Source organism: Myxocyprinus asiaticus, chromosome 4, assembly GCF_019703515.2.
Source record: "Myxocyprinus asiaticus isolate MX2 ecotype Aquarium Trade chromosome 4, UBuf_Myxa_2, whole genome shotgun sequence".
Classification (NCBI taxonomy): Eukaryota; Metazoa; Chordata; class Actinopteri; order Cypriniformes; family Catostomidae; genus Myxocyprinus; species Myxocyprinus asiaticus.
In genome coordinates this window covers 15,707,101-15,725,103 of record NC_059347.1, presented here as the reverse complement: position 1 = coordinate 15,725,103, position 18,003 = coordinate 15,707,101, and the positions used below count along the sequence as shown (strand labels likewise).

The 18,003-nt window shown below is 38.5% G+C and overlaps 1 protein-coding gene across 7 annotated transcripts in view; it reads right to left on the bottom strand.

Moving 5' to 3' along the window:
* Nucleotides 1–162: 162 nt before the first annotated feature.
* LOC127439841 (general transcription factor II-I repeat domain-containing protein 1-like) overlaps nucleotides 163–18,003 on the bottom strand; it is a 51,835-nt gene continuing 33,994 nt past the window's right edge. For 3 of the 7 annotated variants that reach the window (XM_051696080.1, XM_051696085.1, XM_051696084.1), the window contains 13 exons: nucleotides 13,711–13,761; nucleotides 13,563–13,628; nucleotides 13,213–13,396; nucleotides 7,663–7,724; nucleotides 7,478–7,543; nucleotides 7,028–7,295; nucleotides 5,164–5,192; nucleotides 5,008–5,055; nucleotides 3,743–3,820; nucleotides 3,454–3,646; nucleotides 3,264–3,301; nucleotides 3,069–3,184; nucleotides 163–1,216 (listed from right to left, as the gene is read on the bottom strand). In XM_051696080.1, the coding sequence (XP_051552040.1) occupies nucleotides 1,148–1,216; nucleotides 3,069–3,184; nucleotides 3,264–3,301; nucleotides 3,454–3,646; nucleotides 3,743–3,820; nucleotides 5,008–5,055; nucleotides 5,164–5,192; nucleotides 7,028–7,295; nucleotides 7,478–7,543; nucleotides 7,663–7,724; nucleotides 13,213–13,396; nucleotides 13,563–13,628; nucleotides 13,711–13,761 (1,268 nt within the window). In that variant the 3' untranslated portion in view covers nucleotides 163–1,147. The remainder of the gene's footprint in view (nucleotides 1,217–3,068; nucleotides 3,185–3,263; nucleotides 3,302–3,453; nucleotides 3,647–3,742; nucleotides 3,821–5,007; nucleotides 5,056–5,163; nucleotides 5,193–7,027; nucleotides 7,296–7,477; nucleotides 7,544–7,662; nucleotides 7,725–13,212; nucleotides 13,397–13,562; nucleotides 13,629–13,710; nucleotides 13,762–18,003) is intronic. The other 4 variants (XM_051696081.1, XM_051696086.1, XM_051696082.1 and 1 more) reach the window with 3 other exon arrangements.

Genomic DNA, 18,003 nt, shown 5'->3' with positions numbered 1-18,003 from the left:
CTGTGTATCATTGATTACACAAGAGCATATTAAACAACTGACATATGAGGAACAAAATATAATATTAAATATAATATGTAATATTAAATAATATAAGCATTTTAAAATACACATTACATAACATCAAATCTCTAAAACATCAAGCACAATCACACAAGTAAATCAATAAACGCAAGGCAACACATTTTATTCGAAAGGCCTAAATGGCATTAAGGTACAGCATATAAATACTGGTGATTCCAGAGACAGACATTACAGAATTACATTATAGCATTCTTTCCTTTACAACCAATACATTCAAGATGTTTTCTCCTTGAAATTTCTCACTTTATGCCTTTATGTTTAATGAACTTAAGGGTAAGTTAGGAAGCTAAAATAATACAAAACATCTCTCAATGGAATATAAGTTAGTGCTATCATGTTAGGATATTCCAACTTGAGATACTCAAACCTGAAGCAAAAGTTTCTCTATGAATACATACAGTAGCTAGTTGTTTTTAGCGTCATTAGTCGTGTCATTCAGTATTTTATGCTGCATACCGAATGTGGTAGTTTACATTTCCTGCATATGCAAGTTTTTTTTATTATTATTTAAATAAATAAATAAATAGCAGTACAAACATTTGCAAGGCGTGAGACCTAGTTAAATACAGGAGTCGTATGCAGTATGCATGTACGAGCTCTTGGCACCAAAAAAGGCTGTGAACCCTAAGAGCAACCAGTCGTATTTGGGACAAGTCAAATCCCAAATTCCATTCCTACTGCTCTTTTTAAGATGGTTAATTAACCACGATTGTGTCCAGCACCTCCTAAGAGAAATCCTGGTGGCAAAGCAATACAGTTTATCTGATCTGCAAATGATGGCCACTCCAAACAACCTATTTAAGTTATAAAGATCTGGCAGAATGTCTTATTTAGTGCTAGCTTTCTCCATCATTAGCACTTCATTCGGAAACAACTGCATCCTACAGTTCACACTCTCTAAGATCTGCCAGCATACACAAGTGTCTCCATATGTGACCCACATGTGGGTTGCAGGATCAGCCATGACACTGGAGGTTTAAGCAGAATTTAGCATTCAGTAATGTCAGGTTTAAAAAAAGGTCCCATAATGTTGCAAGTCCTCAATATGGCATCAGACAGATCACTAGTATTTGACTTTGCCAGGAACTTGAACATTCACTCCACTATAGTCCACCATGTACATGGGCCATTGCTGCAAAAAAGGAGAATTAAAGAAAGTGACTTTTGTAATACTGCATCCAAATTAGCATGATCATATTTCACGTTCATCAAAATGTAATAAACTGCTCCAACTCTGAAACTATGCTTTTCGACTGATGAATGGCAAGCTATTTGATGTTACATACAACCCCAATTCCAAAAAAGGTTGGGGCAGTATGAAAAATTACAATAAAAATTAAAAGGAGTGATTTGTAAATTCTATTCACCCTGGGCTATATTGAAAGCACTAAAAAAAAACTCATTATTTCACATTTTACCTTGTGCATTTATTTATTTATTTTTTAAATATAGACTAATTTCAAATCAGACGACTGCAACACGCTCCAAAAAATTGGGACAGTCGAGTGTTTACCACTGTGTAACATCATTTCTTCCAATAACACTTATTAAGCATTTGGGCACTGAAGACACAAGTTTTTTCATTTTATCAACCAGAATTTTCCCCCATTCATCCATTATGCAGGTTTTAAGCTCCACAATTGTTCGGGGCCTTCATTGCCGTACTGTGGACTTCATAATGTACCACACATTTTCAATTGGAGACAGGTCAGGACTGCAGGCAGGCCAATCTAGCATCCGCACTCTCTGCTTATGCAGCCATCCACTTGTAATCCGGGCAGTATGTGGAAAACGCAGGGACGCCCCTAGAAAAGATGCCGTCTGGATGGCAGCATATGTTGCTCCAAAATTTTTACATATCTTTCTGCATTAATGGTGCCCTCGAAGATGTTATTGCTACCCATGCCATGGGCACTGACACCCCCCCCAAACCATGACTTCACTGGCTTTTGGGCCTGATGCTGATAACAGCTTGGATGGTCCTTTTCCTCTTTGGCCCGGGGAACACGACAACTGTTGATGAGTGTTGAGTCTTAACTTTCATCTGTGGATGCAGCTGTGAAATGGTGTTGACTGACAAAGTTTTACCAAAGTATCCCCGAGCCCATGTCATGATATTCATTACAGACGCATGATGGTTTTTAAGACAGTGATGTCTGAGGGATCAGAGATCACGCACATTCAGAAGTGGTTTTCTTCTTGCCCTTTATGCACTGAGATTTGACCGAATTCCTTGAATCTTTTAACTATATTGAGCACTGTAGAGGGTGAAATGCCCAAAATCCTACACATTTATCTTTGGGGAACATTGTTCTCAAAGTGCTGGTTTATTTGCTGACGCATCTGTTAGCAAATTGGCATCGACCAATCCTTGCTCTTGAAGGACTACACTTTTTCTGATGGCTACTTATCCACTATAACGCATTTACTTTACCTGTTTAACATCTCCTGTTTCACATCACCTTGTTATTTCAACTTGTCAGATTGTTATTAGTCCTAAAATGCACCTGTCTCAGCTTTTTTGTTTGGCATGTTGCAATCATCTAATTTAAAATGCATGTATATTTAAAAAAGAAAAAAAAAAAAAAAATCACAATGTAAAACATCAAATAATGTGTTGTAGTGTTTGCAATATAGCACATGGTGAATAGAATTGACAAATTACTCCTTTTTGTTTTTATTAGCATTTTCTAAACTGTCCCAACTTTTTTAGGATTGGGTTTGTACATTGCCAGCAAATTTGCATTCAGGTCAGACTCTGTCCTGGTAACAGCTCTGTAACTTTTCACGATCCAATCAATATCCGATGGATAAAATCAAGTCCTGCCATACATTTCCAATACTTTTCATTAAATATTCAGTTTCACTCTGAAATATGTCACATTACAGAATTAATGGTTTTCGATTGCCACTTAATGGTGACTCTAAGAGTTAAAAATAAAAGTGGAATTAGAGATCAACCCTTATGTAATTCATTGGCATACCATGACAGGTATCTGATTGGTTGATAGCGGCGAGTCTGCTCCAGTGGGCACAGGCGCTCGACTGTTGTCAAGCACCCGTTTGCGCTTGCGTCGATTGGTGGACGCTTCTTTCCCCTCTGTGAAAGAACCAGGAAAATGATAAAATTACTTCCTTTGGAAACTGAAATAAGTTAAAGACAAAGAAATGGATCTTACCTGTATTACAAGATTGACTACACAATTCTGTAAAAGGCCTAAAAGAAAACAAGAAAAATTAGATCCTTTATATCAAACCAAACTTAGATATACAGTATACATTATACTACAAGAGGGTCTCTCATCCGAGTTAGCATTGCTTGTCCACATAACAATCACTACTCATAACAATCCATTTCTGAGCACTTACTGTAGTGGGGTTTTGATATTGAAGATGACTTTATCATGGACCTGCAGGATTTTTTCCAACCGAACTATGTCATAAGTATTAGGATTTCTGAAGGAGATGTCATCTGGAAGTCCAGACACATCTAATGAGCCTGGATTGGCACGGATTAACTTGTACGGGACAAGGACTGAGCGGTCCAGACCCAGAGCTTCACCTTAACACAAGAAATTTGCAAATAAACCATTGGAGACTATTACAAACATCAATCTTTGTGTAGAGGAATATATCAGGAATTACACTAACAACTTACCATATTTCTTATTGAAGAGTTCTTTAACTTGTTCTCTTAATATCACCTTCTCTCCCATTTGGTTGATCTCATCTTCTTCTGTTGAACAGTGAGAGGATATGTGCCATGTTTACTGACAAGACTCCAAATTAAAACTATCTTTTTTGCTAAGCTTTAAACAAACATCACGGCTCAATTAGCTGTAGGTCTATACATCAGGAACAGTTAAATGGGTAAATAACTTAAAAATAAAGTGTTCATCAACTGAAGATTCATCAGACACTTGCAGTGTAAACATCTCCCTTGATTTTAATGGCAGGTTTCTAGTTTTGTTGCATCACAACTTTGTAAGTGAACAGAATATGGATAATTGTTCGTATACCACAGGGGTTCTTAAACTTAACGATGCCAAAGACCCCAAATATGATGATACCCTTGCGAGGGAAAAGTCAGCTTTATATTTTTATTTATAAAAATGATTGGCTTTTATATTACCATTGTACTAAAACCAGAAATATTTTCTCTAGAAATATTTATTTTGTATTAAGTTTGCAGTGTATCTTTTTTCTTATCATCATATTTCCACTATTAATGTTTGTATAAACCTGAAGAGAAACTTTCAATTTAATTCAAGTGTATTTGTATAACGTGTTCCCAATAAATAGTATAGACCTTTATTCACGCTAGCACCATCTTTGATTTTTAATGGGTATGACATCAAGGCTCTGAGGGATAGACTTACAGTCTCTTCAATGGCACGAACGGTATAATGCTCCTAAACCACATCTGATTTTCCACAACTCATGTTGTCTGGAGTTCTTAGTATACTGAATGTTCTTGGACAAATATTTTATCAATGTTTTGTCCGTAGAACAATCCAAAAACACTTTAAACTGAGGTACAGTCCACTGAAGATATTTTAAGTCTATCCCTCACTACCTTGTTGTCATTCCCATTAAAAAACGAAGATGGCGCTAGCGTGAATAAGGCCATCCAATCCCCAGCGAGCAAGCCAAAAATGATAGCTAAAAGTTTAAGAAATATTTTTTTCATCACAAACCTACAGTATATGCAGATTTTTAAAAATAATTTCTTAGTTAAAAACTTATCGGTTAAAATCGGATTAATCTCATGATTTCCAACAAGTTTTATTTTTTTCACTTTATTTTCCGCAGACCCACTTGCACCCCCTTGTGGCCCCCCGGATCACTGTTTGAAAACTCTGATGTACCGTTACAAATTACTACAACACCTCATCTACATACTAAATGATGCCTCATTCTTACCACTTATCGAGGTGTAACCTTTCTTCATTACGGTTATTCTTCGTGGTGCTAGAAAATGTGAAATATTTTAATTTGGACACACAACTTACTTCCATGAGAAATTCACTCAAAACAGACAATTGAAAGCAAAAGATGCTGTGAGATTCAAATGCATACCTGGCTTGGGAATTAGCCCTTGGAAAGGCCTGTAAAGACAGAAAGACTACGTTTTTCCTCACCCTTCATCATCACCAGATCATCTCAGATGTCTTATATAAATCTAATATGCAGCTGAGGCAAAAAGTATTTGGACACTTAAATCACACTTAAAGACGTAAGAATGACCTTGCGTCACCTAATAAAACAAACTAACTGACATTTACTTTAAAGAAATATAACGCAAACCCACTATAGCAAAACATGTAACAAAAAGAAATTTGATTTTAAAATTTGAGGGTTTAAAATGACATATTTGGGATATTTATCAGCTATATTTATACGACAAAGGTGTCACAAAGCTGCATCTGAAGTGGCATTTAGTTGTATTTACGCAGACTGTTTAAAGGGATAGTTCACCCAAAAATGAAAAGTCTCTCATCATTTTCTCACCCTCATGCCATCCCAGATGTGTATAACTTTCTTTCTTCAGCAGAACACAAACAAAGATTTTTAGAAGAATATCTCAGCTCTGTAGGTCCATACAACCCTTACAGAAAATCGAAACTAGCCACAATCTTGCTGTAAATTTGCCGCTCATTATTTTCACATGCAAATGAGTGTGTGAATCACCGCAAATGTTTGCCACAAGTTTGAAGCTCTTCACCGGTAGTGGTGAACCTCTGGCAAACCCTTGGCAACAATGTTTGCTCATTTGCATGTGAAAATGATCAGTGGCAAATTTGCGGCAAGTTTGCAGTGAACTCTCAGTTTTTAAAAGGGAATGCAAGTGAATGGTGATCAGACTTTTGTTGCTCCAAAAATCACAAAGAAAACATAAAAGTAATCCATAAGACTCCAGTGGTTAAATCAATGTCTACTAAAGCAATATAATAGGTGTGGGTGAGAAACAGAACAATATTTAAGTCCTTTTTTACTCTAAATCTCCACTTTCACTTTTATATCAGAAAGTCACATGTGGTGCCTGTTTAGTTTCCCATTCACATCTGAAAGTGGAGATTTAGAGTAAAAAAGGACTTAAATATTGTTCTGTTTCTTACCCAAATGTATCATATTGCTTCTGAAGACATGGATTTAACCACTGGAGTTTTATGGATTACTTTTATGCTGACTTTATTTGATTTTTGGAGCTACAAAGGTCTAGTCACTATTCACTTGCATTGTATGGACCTACAGAGCTGAGATATTCTTCTAAAAATCTTTGATTGTGTTCTGCAGAAGAAAGAAAGTCATACACATCTGGCATGAGGGTGAGTAAATGGCATGAGGGTGAGTAAATGGCATGAGGGTGAGTAAATTATGATTGACATTTTTGGGTGGAATATCCCCTTAATGTTGCTCAGAGCAGGCATAAATGCATTGATACAGGAGTTACAAATGTTACACAAAGTTACAATTAATAATGTTATGAGATGAATATTTAAAATATAGAATTATGAATACAGAAATATGAAATGAATGAAAATATGAAGCTATACTTTTAAATATGAAACTAAATTATGGAATATATGCTCTATCATGACAATAACAAAGTTTAAGGCTGCATTTTATGTACACAGAACCAAAGCAGCATCAGAACTTCCTTTGATACTAGGGGCTGAGGTGGGTCAGAGCAGGCATAATTTAGTCTTGCTTTTGCATCCTTAAACAGAATTTTAAAGCAGGCACGGAGCAGGTTTAACTCGGCTGTGTAAGGACACCTTAATGCAATGAAATTCAAACATTTTTAAGTGTGTCTAAAGTGTCCAAAAGTATACAAATACCTTTGGGGCCACTGTAAATCACAGAAATATTAACCTTCACTATTTTTCCTTACTCAAAAGGGTAAAGAAGTTAGAAGCTTAGAAGTTTAGTAGTGTTCCACCTTGTAATGCTAAAAGAGATCTTGTCTGCCACAGCTAATATCCTCTCCAGATTCTGTGAGCCGAAGGTGCAGGGCTTCCTGAAGGGGATGCCAGGGGGCAAGCCCTCGATAATCACTGAGCCAGGGTTACTCTTGATCCTCTTGTAAGGCACTTGCACAGGATACTTAATGCCCAGTGCCTCGCCGTATTTCCTGTTGAACAGGTCTTGGACCTGCTCGCGCAGTGTGTTCGCCAAGTCGATACGGGAGAGCTTGGCCTCTAAAGTGTCTGCGGGCAGAAGAATGGTGGAAAAGCCAACGGTTTAGTCACAGCGGATCAGGAAAGGAAAGGAGGGATTTGAAAACGTACTAGCATCATAGTTGTGTGGCACATGGCTTGACTCAGTGTTGAATTTATTCAGAATGCAATTGTAATGTGTACAACGCCTGATAACTTTATCAGGGTGTAACCTGAGAATCCTGGTCTCTTGGAGGCTGGGCCAGGGTCATCTGATTGGTCTTTGGAGTCAGCCTCTACTGAACATTTAATCAAAAGAGCATTATGTTAGGGTTAGGGTTAAAAATAAAAGAATTAGAATTAACATAAATATCATTCTGATCCGTAAAGAAAATGGCAGAAAACTACGCAAGTTCACCTGAATCAGAGGTTGATTTAGAAAGAGCCTCATGTTTGACCTGTTCCGTTAACAATTCTGGCCTAAAAAAAAAAAAAAAAAAAAAAAAAAGGTACATCATCTCCAGTGTTTCCCTTTTTGCCATTATCACATGTTTTTATGTCAGTAATCAGACAAGCAGCTTTTTGACATTCTGTCAATGGTTTTGATTATGTATGAATGTTAAGATCTTTTAACATGTTCTATATGACAAAAGAGCTTAAAGGAATATTCTGGGCAATTGTCAACTTACAACAATCGATAAATCTCTTCCATGTTTTTGTCCAAACCATTCTCAACATTAAAAAAAAAACATCTGCATTAATGCAGTTACAATGGAAGCCACAAACAGACAAATGGGTCAGAGGGTTTAAAAGCAGAAATGTACAGCTCGTATATTTGTTACTTACAAATATTTGTTATACTTATATGAATTCTTCAGTACAAAAAAAAAAAAGTGATGTAATTGAGCTGTAAAAACTTTTGAAGTGGAACTACTTTTCTAGGTGGATGAATTTCTGGTTATGTGATACTAATTGCAAACAACTGGTCTCATTTTAGAAAAAGCGCTCCACATAAATAAAAAATTCCAATAATTCATAAATAATTCTGTTTATGTTTACACAAATGTAATTCTGGTTCTCTTCATTCGGTATCTCACTATGGGTAATGCCTCAGGTGTGGCCAATCCTGGAAGCACCAATAACACCCAGTCTGTCAATTGACAGACCAATCACAGCAGTGATGAGGGAGTCCTACCTCCTAATATAAACTACTTTCATAGGTGCCTACTTCATTCTCGAAGCTATCCTCAGCAGGACTTGTAAGTGGTAGCTTAACAGTTCATCAGGCGAGCTGTCAAGTACGTCACAGAACGTGGCTGTTCTTTATGCAAATATATTCACTGTCAAAGTGAATATATTTTCTGCTGTATTTATATTGTTTTCTCCGGGTGGCGTGAACCAGTGCGTCGAGGCGGGTTTGCATTTTTCTGCGGAGTTTCAAGCTGTTATAGTTTCTATCTCTATGGCAAGAGGATTAACACAGAATCAAGTGGCACGTTGTGGTGAACTGTGTCTGTGTTCTTGAGTACAGGTTCTGTCATGGCAACTGCAAGCTTACCGAGTGGCGGAGTGAAAGGGAAGTATCCCTACCGTCCGTGCGCTTGTGGATCTATGATCTCGCCGAAGGATTCCCACTCACTATGTATCGCCTGTCTGGGAGGTCAAGCATGCACAGGCCACACTCGCTAATCCCATGTGTTGCCTGTATTGTTCCCGTTTGGTATGGAGATTTTTGGAAAGGAGGGTGCGGGTCACAACGTCGAATAATGAGGATCTCTATTTTTCTCCACTGCCAGCAGAGAAAGTCCCCCCACCCCAGCTGCAAGGACAGCGCAGCTGGGGCGATCTCATGGACGAAGTCTCCCCCGATCTTCCTCCCCTCTTTGAATTGGCCCCTTTGGCGGGGGACAGGGAAGAGGAGGAGGATGACGCTGATGATCGTCTTTTGGAGGACGATGGCGAGGAGGATGAAGACAATACTATTCTCCCCGCTCTTCTTCCTTCCTGGCCGGGTAGCGCGATGGACGCGTGCCCCTCTCCTGCCAAGGAGAGCTGGACCTTAATGAGATGTGTAGGAGGGTGGCAGCCAAACTCTCCATGGACTGGCCGTCACAGCAGGCTGGCCAGTGTACAGAGAGGGATCTGTACGACGGCAAATGGCTGCGGTCTCATGCTGCTCCAGTAAAGCAATTTATTCCAGCCGTCCCAGCGTGCGTTGTTTTGGGACAAGCCTTTTTCGCACAGAGTGCCTGTTAAAGGTTTCTCTATGCTGGATGTGCAGGAAATGGAGGATCTGGGGATATCCAGCCCCCCTCCAGTAGAGGCGTCGGTGGCGAATCACCTTCAACCCGACTGTCGGGCGGTTTTTTCCGTCTGCTCCCGCTTCATTGCCAGGACGGACAGCGAGATTGTCAGCCTCCATTTACCAAAAGATCTACTGATCTTCAGCCTTAGCTGTAAAGGCTCTTAACGCCACCTCGCTCCTCACAGCATATCAGACCAAGTTGATGGAGGAGATGGACTGACAAATTGATGCGGGGGCGCCAGATGCGGAGTTGGGGGAATAGATCTGCGTTATTGCAGATCTCAACCTGCGTACGTCAAGATGGGCTGTCCAAAGCTGTGGCCACAGCATGGGTCTTGACATTGTGGGTGAACGGGCTATTTGGCACAATCTGTCTGGCCTGACTGAGAGGGAGAAGACAGATTTCCTCAATGCCCTAGTGGATCCGAAAATACTTTTCAGGGCTACGGTGTCCACAATGTGGCAGCAGTGTGATTTGAGGAAAAAAGATGGGGAAGTGTTCGAGATCTGCCATCCCCGAAAATTCACTGCTCGCCGCCCACAGTCATCATGTTCTGTGTTCACAACCCATTTTAGAGGTGGACAATCTGGTTTCAGAACCCAGACCAGGCCTCCCCCACCGCCCCAGCAGTCAGGGCAGGGCACAGCCGAAACAACCTCAGCCAAGAAACAATACTTCTTTTGCGGTGGCCAAACATCGTCCGTCTAACCCTCAGGGGAACAAGAAGAGATGGGCGACCTAACTAGTGTTCTGGTTCGGGACATGGATTTGGTGAACAGCACTCGCAGAGTCTCTGTTCCACTCCTCCCTCAAGAAGTGAGTTTGTTTTCCACCCCTCCAGCAAAGAGGACAAGGAAGTTTTGTATTAAACCATAAGTTTTGTATTAAATGTTTCATACACAAATTATTTAATTGGAGTGTTGGCACCCGTTCCCCCAGTTCCTCTCAGTTTGCATCTCCCCTCTCCACCCATGGGGTCAGAAAAGAGAGAGGAATAAAGTTTGCACAAAAAAGTGTGACAAAAATAAAAATTTCCTTTGTGCATCCAGGCAGTGCTCCAAGGGCACAGCAGTGTGTGAAAATAAAATCACAAAATAATACCGAACTCAGTTGCAATCCCCAGCTCTGCCGCTAGATGGCGCTGCAGCGCCATCAGTGAGCAAGAGCTTCAGCGGGCCCCTCTCCGTTCACGCAGAAAGTTGGCGCGCATGCGCAGTTGATCCCTGGGTTTTATCTACAATAAAACAGGGTTATCGGCTGCAATTCCCTGTAAAACCACCTCTGTTCAACAGTGTGTTAATGTCAACAGCAGAGGGGGAGTCAGCTCGGATTTTAGAGGAGAAAATAGCCAATTTGCTGAGCAAAAGACTAATAAGGATTGTGCTGCTGGAGGACAGCAGTCCAAGAGAGGAGGAGGTCTCCATCCCATTCTGGATTTGCGAAACCTCAACAAATACCTTAGAAGGTTCAAGTTCAAAATGCTCGTGCTCAAAACATTCAGTTTATTCATCCCAGAGACTGGTTTACATCAGTCGATCTGAAGGATGCATATTTTCATGTGGGCATCTACCCATCACACAGAAAATTCCTAAGATTTGCCTATTAGGGAATAGCTTAAACATTTTTGACAGTGCCTTTCGGACTTTCATTGGCACCAAGAGTCTTCAGCAAGTGTGTGAAGGCAGCGCTAACGCCGCTGAGGTTAATGGGTCTCAGGTGTCTGCTTATCTAGATGTTGCGGCAGCAAGCAGAGATAGATACGAGAAAGTCTCATTTAGCGAATCCGGAATTCAAAATAAATGAGACAAAGAGCTGTCTGATGCCCCCACAGGAAATAATTTATCTGGGTCTCAGATTGAACTCCGATCAGTATCAAGGATTTCTGTTAGAGCAACGCATCGGCTCGATTCGCGGATGTTTGTCCCTTTTTCAGAAAAGTCTCATTCAGGTTGTGTCTACGCCTGATGGCCTCAACGGTGTCAGTCATTCCTTTGGGACTATTGCGAATGAGGGAGTTTCAGCATTGGATTGCAGCGCAGCAATTGTGTCCTCGCCGTCACTTTAATTGCAGAGTAAGAGTAACATCAGATGGGATGCTCGTTCTCCGTCACTGGAGAATCCCTGCTTTCCTTCATGGGGGAACCCCTTTGGGGGCAGTTTCTCTAAGGAAAGTGGTGACGACAGACGCGTCACTCACAGGTTGGGGCACGGTGTGCGAAGGCAGAATAGAGAATGGGGTTTTGCCCATGGCACAAACTTTCTGGAGTTACTGACAGTGTTTCTAGCATTGAAGCACTTTGTACAGTTCCTTAAAGTCCACAATGTCCTAGTCAGATCAGACAACACCACAACAGTTGCATACATAAACAGACAATGATCGGAAATGGGCTGTTTGAGCAGTGGTGTGCACACAGACACACTGTTAAATTTTATGTTCAGTGGCAGATGTTTTGTGTTTTCAGCAGGAACTTTTAGATAAAAGCAGGACCTTTTCTACCTTTAAGGTTTATCTCGCTGCCATAAAGGCTTGTCATGTGGGAATTGACTCGGGTCAACACCTGCTTGTTTGCAGGTTTATGAGGGACGCAAGACGTATGAACAGGGTGTCAAAACCACTGGTTCCGTCATGGGATCTGTCCGTGGTCCTGAATGTGCTTTCTCAGCCTCCCTTTGAGCCAGATGAAAGTATAGAATTCAAGGAATAGTTCATCCAAAAATAAAAATTTGCTGATAATTTACTCACCCTCAGGCTATCCAAGATGTAGAGTTTCTTTCTTCATCAAAACAGAATTTAAGACTTTTATGATTTCATTTCAGCCCTCCTCCTCTAAACAATGCAAGTGACCTTGACACAGTGTCCTAAAAATGTGGTGTTTATGACAGTGAATACCAGTGAGACGATCCAAACGTGTCTGAAGCACACACATGTACATAGAGCGACAATTAAATATAGCACAGACGGAACGCAAGAACGAGTACTGTGAGAAATGGACACATTGAAGAACTCAATGCAAAACAGATTGCTGTCACCTGTAGGCTTGTTCAATGATATGAAAATAAAACATACAATATACTGAGTTCAATACATAGCCACGTTTTCTTTAGTCTTATTAAATGCTTTATTCATCTGCCACAATGATGAAATTTATTTTAAATTTGTATTAAATTTGTATCTGAATTTCAATCCGTATTACATATTTATTATAGGCCCTATATATTAACATTTACAAATATTTGAATTAATTGGCATTATTTATCTGAATTATCTTTACTTGGGGGCCTTTCTCAGCAAATGATGTATACGATTAATTGCAATTAATTTGATTAATCGGCATGTCATGTAATTGATTCAATTAAAAATGTTAATCGATTAACAGCCCTAATATTTATATTTCTACATCATTACCAAAAGGTGGCACTCATTTGCGACATGGAGGTTTTCAGGTCTTAACTTGTTATGAATAAATGCAAAAGGGATGGTATTCTATGAAAAGTTCAGATTCTAAGCTTTCAAATTGCACCACACATGACTGACTTGTATATCCAGACACTTTTATTTTGTAATCATAACCTTATTAAACACTTCTGACCCCGCCCACGGACCCGGCAGAGTTGAAGAGGTTAAATGGTAAATAACCGGAACATGCTTGTAATTTACCCACCTCTTTATGACAAACTTAATCTGACTACTGGCAGCAAGAATCCTCCTGAGTTTTGCCGCCCCAAAACAGTTCGGTCTTCGAAATGTCATCCCTTCTGGTAACCCTGTGACATGCAGATCATCTGGATACATCTGGAACTTGGAGTATGGCACTTTAGCAGGCTCAGGCAGGCCAAGAGCCTCACCTAGAACAAGAGAGAGAGAAAGAAGAGTGAGAATATGACTCAATATGACAAACTGTTATGAAATCTGTACATTACTTCTGATCAGTTGAATACATTTAACTGACAGATTTGCAGGTCTTTGCTACTGTTGACTGTAAATTGTATGGCGAGTAAGTCATTGACTCACTGTACTTAGAGCTGAACAGACTCTCCGCTTGCTTTCTCAGCTGAAGGATCATCTCTCCGATGTCTTCTGGGGAAACGAACAATAATCACACCAACAGCCCATAATCTAAGAAGACAACCTTGAGTGATCTTTAAAAATTGAGTTTTACCTTCAACAGCTCTCTTGAGCCCTTGCGGTGTAGACTTTGGTGCCAGATCTTCTGCAGAAAAACAAACAGAAACATCAGCAACCGTGTAGTGCATGGGTAATATTTCAATGTGTATGATTTGATCAAGAACATGTGTATTCTACACACTTTGCTGGAGATGTTTTGATGATTCAACTCACCTTTGCTTTACTCCAGTGACCATGTGTTTAATGCAAACTTCAACATAACAAATTGAGTGTCATTAATTACGAGTCAAAATGCTCAAACTGTGAGTCGATATGAACACTTCAACAACACCAGGTTTCAACCTGCTGACTCTTGTAAGAATTATATATGTAAAAAAGGTTATACAAGTTGAAGTCTTAAACTCTGCAGTAAAATATTGGTTTAATAAATTCTTGAAATCAAATATGCATATAATTGCAAATAAATTATTTTAAAATATTAATAAATAAAATAAATGTGAAAATATTGTTTCAGCTTTAAATTATTATTATTAAAATATTTAAGAATGAAAACATTTACAAAAAGTATTTAAAGGTGCACTCAGTAATTGTTTACGTATGTCGTCTTGGACTTACACTGACATCTAGTGTTGTGGATGCAGCATAATTCAAACGCAACAGTTTTCAGGTACTGATGCCATTGTAGAAATTCATTATTCACAGTCAGTCATGATTAAGTCAATACTTGAGTGAAAGTGTCCAATAACAGTGTGGTTAATGAGATTAAAGGGTTAGTTCACCCAAAAATGAAAATTCTCTCATCATTAACTCACCCTCATGCCATCCCAGATGTATATGACTTACTTTCTTCTGCTGAACACAAATGGAAGATTTTTAGAAGAATATTTCAGCTCTGTAGGTTCACATAATGCAAGTGAATAGGTGCCAACATTTTGAAACTCCGAAATCCACATAAAGGCAACATTAAAGTACTCCAGACGACTCTGGTGGTTTAAGCTATATCTTTAGAAGCGATATGATAGGTGTGGGTGAGAAACAGATCAATATTTAAGTCCTTTTTCCTTCACTTTCAAATTCTCCTTCTTCTGATTTGGTGATTCAGTCTTCATGCATATCGCCCCCTACTGGGCAGGGAGGAGTATTTATGGTAAAAACGGACTTATATATTGATCTGTTTCTCACCTACGCCTATCATATCGTGTCTGAACACATGGATTTAACCATTGGAATCTTATGGATTACTTTTAAGCTCCCTTTTTGTGGATTTTGGAGTTTCAAAATTTTGGCACCCATTCACTTACATTGTGAGGACCTACAGAGCTGAAATATTTTTCTAAAAATCATAATTTGTGCTTTGCAGAAGGAAGAAAGTCATACACATCTGAGATGCCAGTGGGTTGAGTAAGACAATTTTCATTTTTGGGTGAACTATCCCTTTAAGGGATTAGTATTTGGCTGGTCATGTGATCTTAACATGGCCGCCTCCATGAGGGGACCCTCTCCATGTAGAATAAAATGGCTTTTATAAGGTTACTGATATGACTGGGGTCTTCATCTCATGTGAATGCTCATGATTTTATACATAGGTTTTAAAATTACTATTCATTTCTTTAGGGGTAAAACTTTTTAATGAGGAAAAAATTACTGAGTGCACCTTTAATTACAATAAATGCATTATAAATACATTTTGTTTAAAGCAGGGTTCCCATACTTGACAAATTAATTTCCCTGACTTTATTATAACCTTGTCAGTTGTTTGTGATAACTGAATAAGGATTTTGATTTATTTCGATTCTGACAGGTATGAGAACACGTTTGACCGATTCATTGAAAAGAACCGAATCAAAAGAACTCAAAAATCGGACATCACATTAAATATTTCAGAGCTGAGCATAACTAGAAAAATGGATATTCACTGAAGAAAATACCATTACTTTTATAATTTTTTGAGACCTGAGAAACCTTTTTAAACTCCGATATTTCCCATGGTCTTCCATACCAGGCTTTCCTTGACCATGGGAACCCAATTAAAATTTTTTGAAATCAATTAAATATACATACCACAGTGGTTGAGTGTTCATATAAACCCACAGTAAAATACTACTACATAATAAGGGCTAAGACTAAGGGTCTATATGGGTTTTAGTGGATGCTGGTTTATTGTAGGGGGGAAACTAGCACACCACAGGGAACAAGTTTGGTTTTCATACTGTACTTGGCATGGGCTAGGACTATTGTTTGGGTAAGTCTGGGGTATTGGGATTAGGGTGGAAAAAGTAATGTAAAACTTGTATCTTACCACAATTCATTCTATTTTTTGTTATAAACATTGGTTAAAATGTTTTTTTTTTGTACATCTTTTGTACAGCTGTCCTGTTTGGTTCTTCTCAGAGGTCCGAACTTGTGTTCATTTCCTTTTGAGAGATCAGGACATGGATTCTCCATCCTCAATGTGAATATAGTTCTTTCTAGCATACATTTCGAAACATTATTACTGTTCAAATCTGTATTTGAGCAACTTAAACAGCACTTAACAGTCTTGTGGTGAGCATTTGCTCAATGAAATGAGGGGTGAGCATTTGTACATTTCTATTTCCATTTATTCATTTAGCAGAGGATAATATCCAAAGCAACTTACAAATTGAGGAAGGAGACATTAACACGAAAAGTGCTGCAATCCAAACTTTCAACTGTATTAGAAAATGATTAGCCAAGATAGACATTAGACATCTTTTTTTTATAAGCATAAGTGGGTTTTTTTTTATGAGTGTATGAGTGTTTTTTTTTTTTTTTTTTTTAACCACATAAATGAGTGTATGAGAGATTTTTTAATGAGTTTTACATGCGCATATCAAACCATGACAGGCACTAAAAGCTGATTGTATGACAGGTAGAAATGTGGCGGAGGGATTTGTAACTGGAAGAATACATTGGAAAGGGTTACTTTCGAGGCTTTAATATGTCATATGTTTGGGATTATCAACATAAGCTGCCCCTTAAAGAGACAGCTTACCTGAAATTGAAAATTCACTCATCATTTATTCACCCTCATGCCATCGCCACCTACTGGGCTGTTCGGCAAATGTGATTTATTTATTATTTTCCTTTGTTTACTAACATTAAAAATCTCTTTTACAGAAGTGTCCTGGCCAAGACAGGCAGCCGCAGATGTTTACAGTCTTAAATAACATAATACAAAATACATTCTCAAAAAAGTTAAAAATAATATATAAAAACATTTGCAAATTAATACATCTTTCTCAAATTCTCGAATAAGAAATTTAAAAGTTCACATTGACACCAGACTTTGTATCTTTAAATTATTTTGTAGAGTGCTCCAATCACAGGGGGCAGCATACCGAAAAGCAAACAAATGGAACAGAAAGGGTGTAAAAATTCTGAGAGTGTAACAAATACATCACAGCAATTTTCTGTTGGGTAAGAGAACAGAGATTTAATGGCAAAAAGCCCAAAATAGATTTATAGATGAAAAGATACCAATGCTTAAGTCTATGTGTGGACAATGAGTGCCAAGTTAACCTATTATACAATTTACAATGATGAGTAGTAAAGTTACAAATTGTTATAAATCTAAGTGCACCATGATAAATAATGTCTAAGGAACGTAAAAGATAGGAGGGTGCAGATTTATACAAAACATCTCTATAATCAAGCACAGGCAGAAAAGTAGCAGAAACAAGTTTCTTTTTTGCATCAAATGAAAAACAGGACTCTGAAATAGATATTCATATCACATACTCTATCATACTACCCTGCAAAGTGCAAAGAGATGCTAGATTTGTTGTTCATTTCTTTGAGTTAGAGAAAAACATGGCTTTAGTTTTATCAGCATTTAATAGAAGTTTTAAGCTATAAAGCCTTTGTTGCACAGCATCAAACGCGGACTGTAGTTGACACAGCTTGATGTATAGTGGGAGCACTACAATAAATTACAGTGTCATCGGCATAGAAATGAAAACTAGAATTTATAATATCAAAATCAAGGCAATTAATATAAATAGTAAAAAGCTGTTGTCCCAGAACAGAACCCTGAGGAACACCCTTGATGATCTGTAAATGCGCAGATGAGCGATGTTCCGTTCACACGGTGTTCTGTCATTAAAATCATAGTCTTTTTAGTGCCAGATAAGGAATCAATATTTTTAGTTTAAATAAGGTTTATTTAAATTCAATGTAGTTTCAGTCAGAAAATATTCAGCTTTAGCTCTTCTAATCGCTACTGTACATTTATTTCGTAATTGTCTAAAATAGAGCCAATCAGATTGAAGATCAGAACGCCTAGCCATGGCCCATGCAACATCACAAC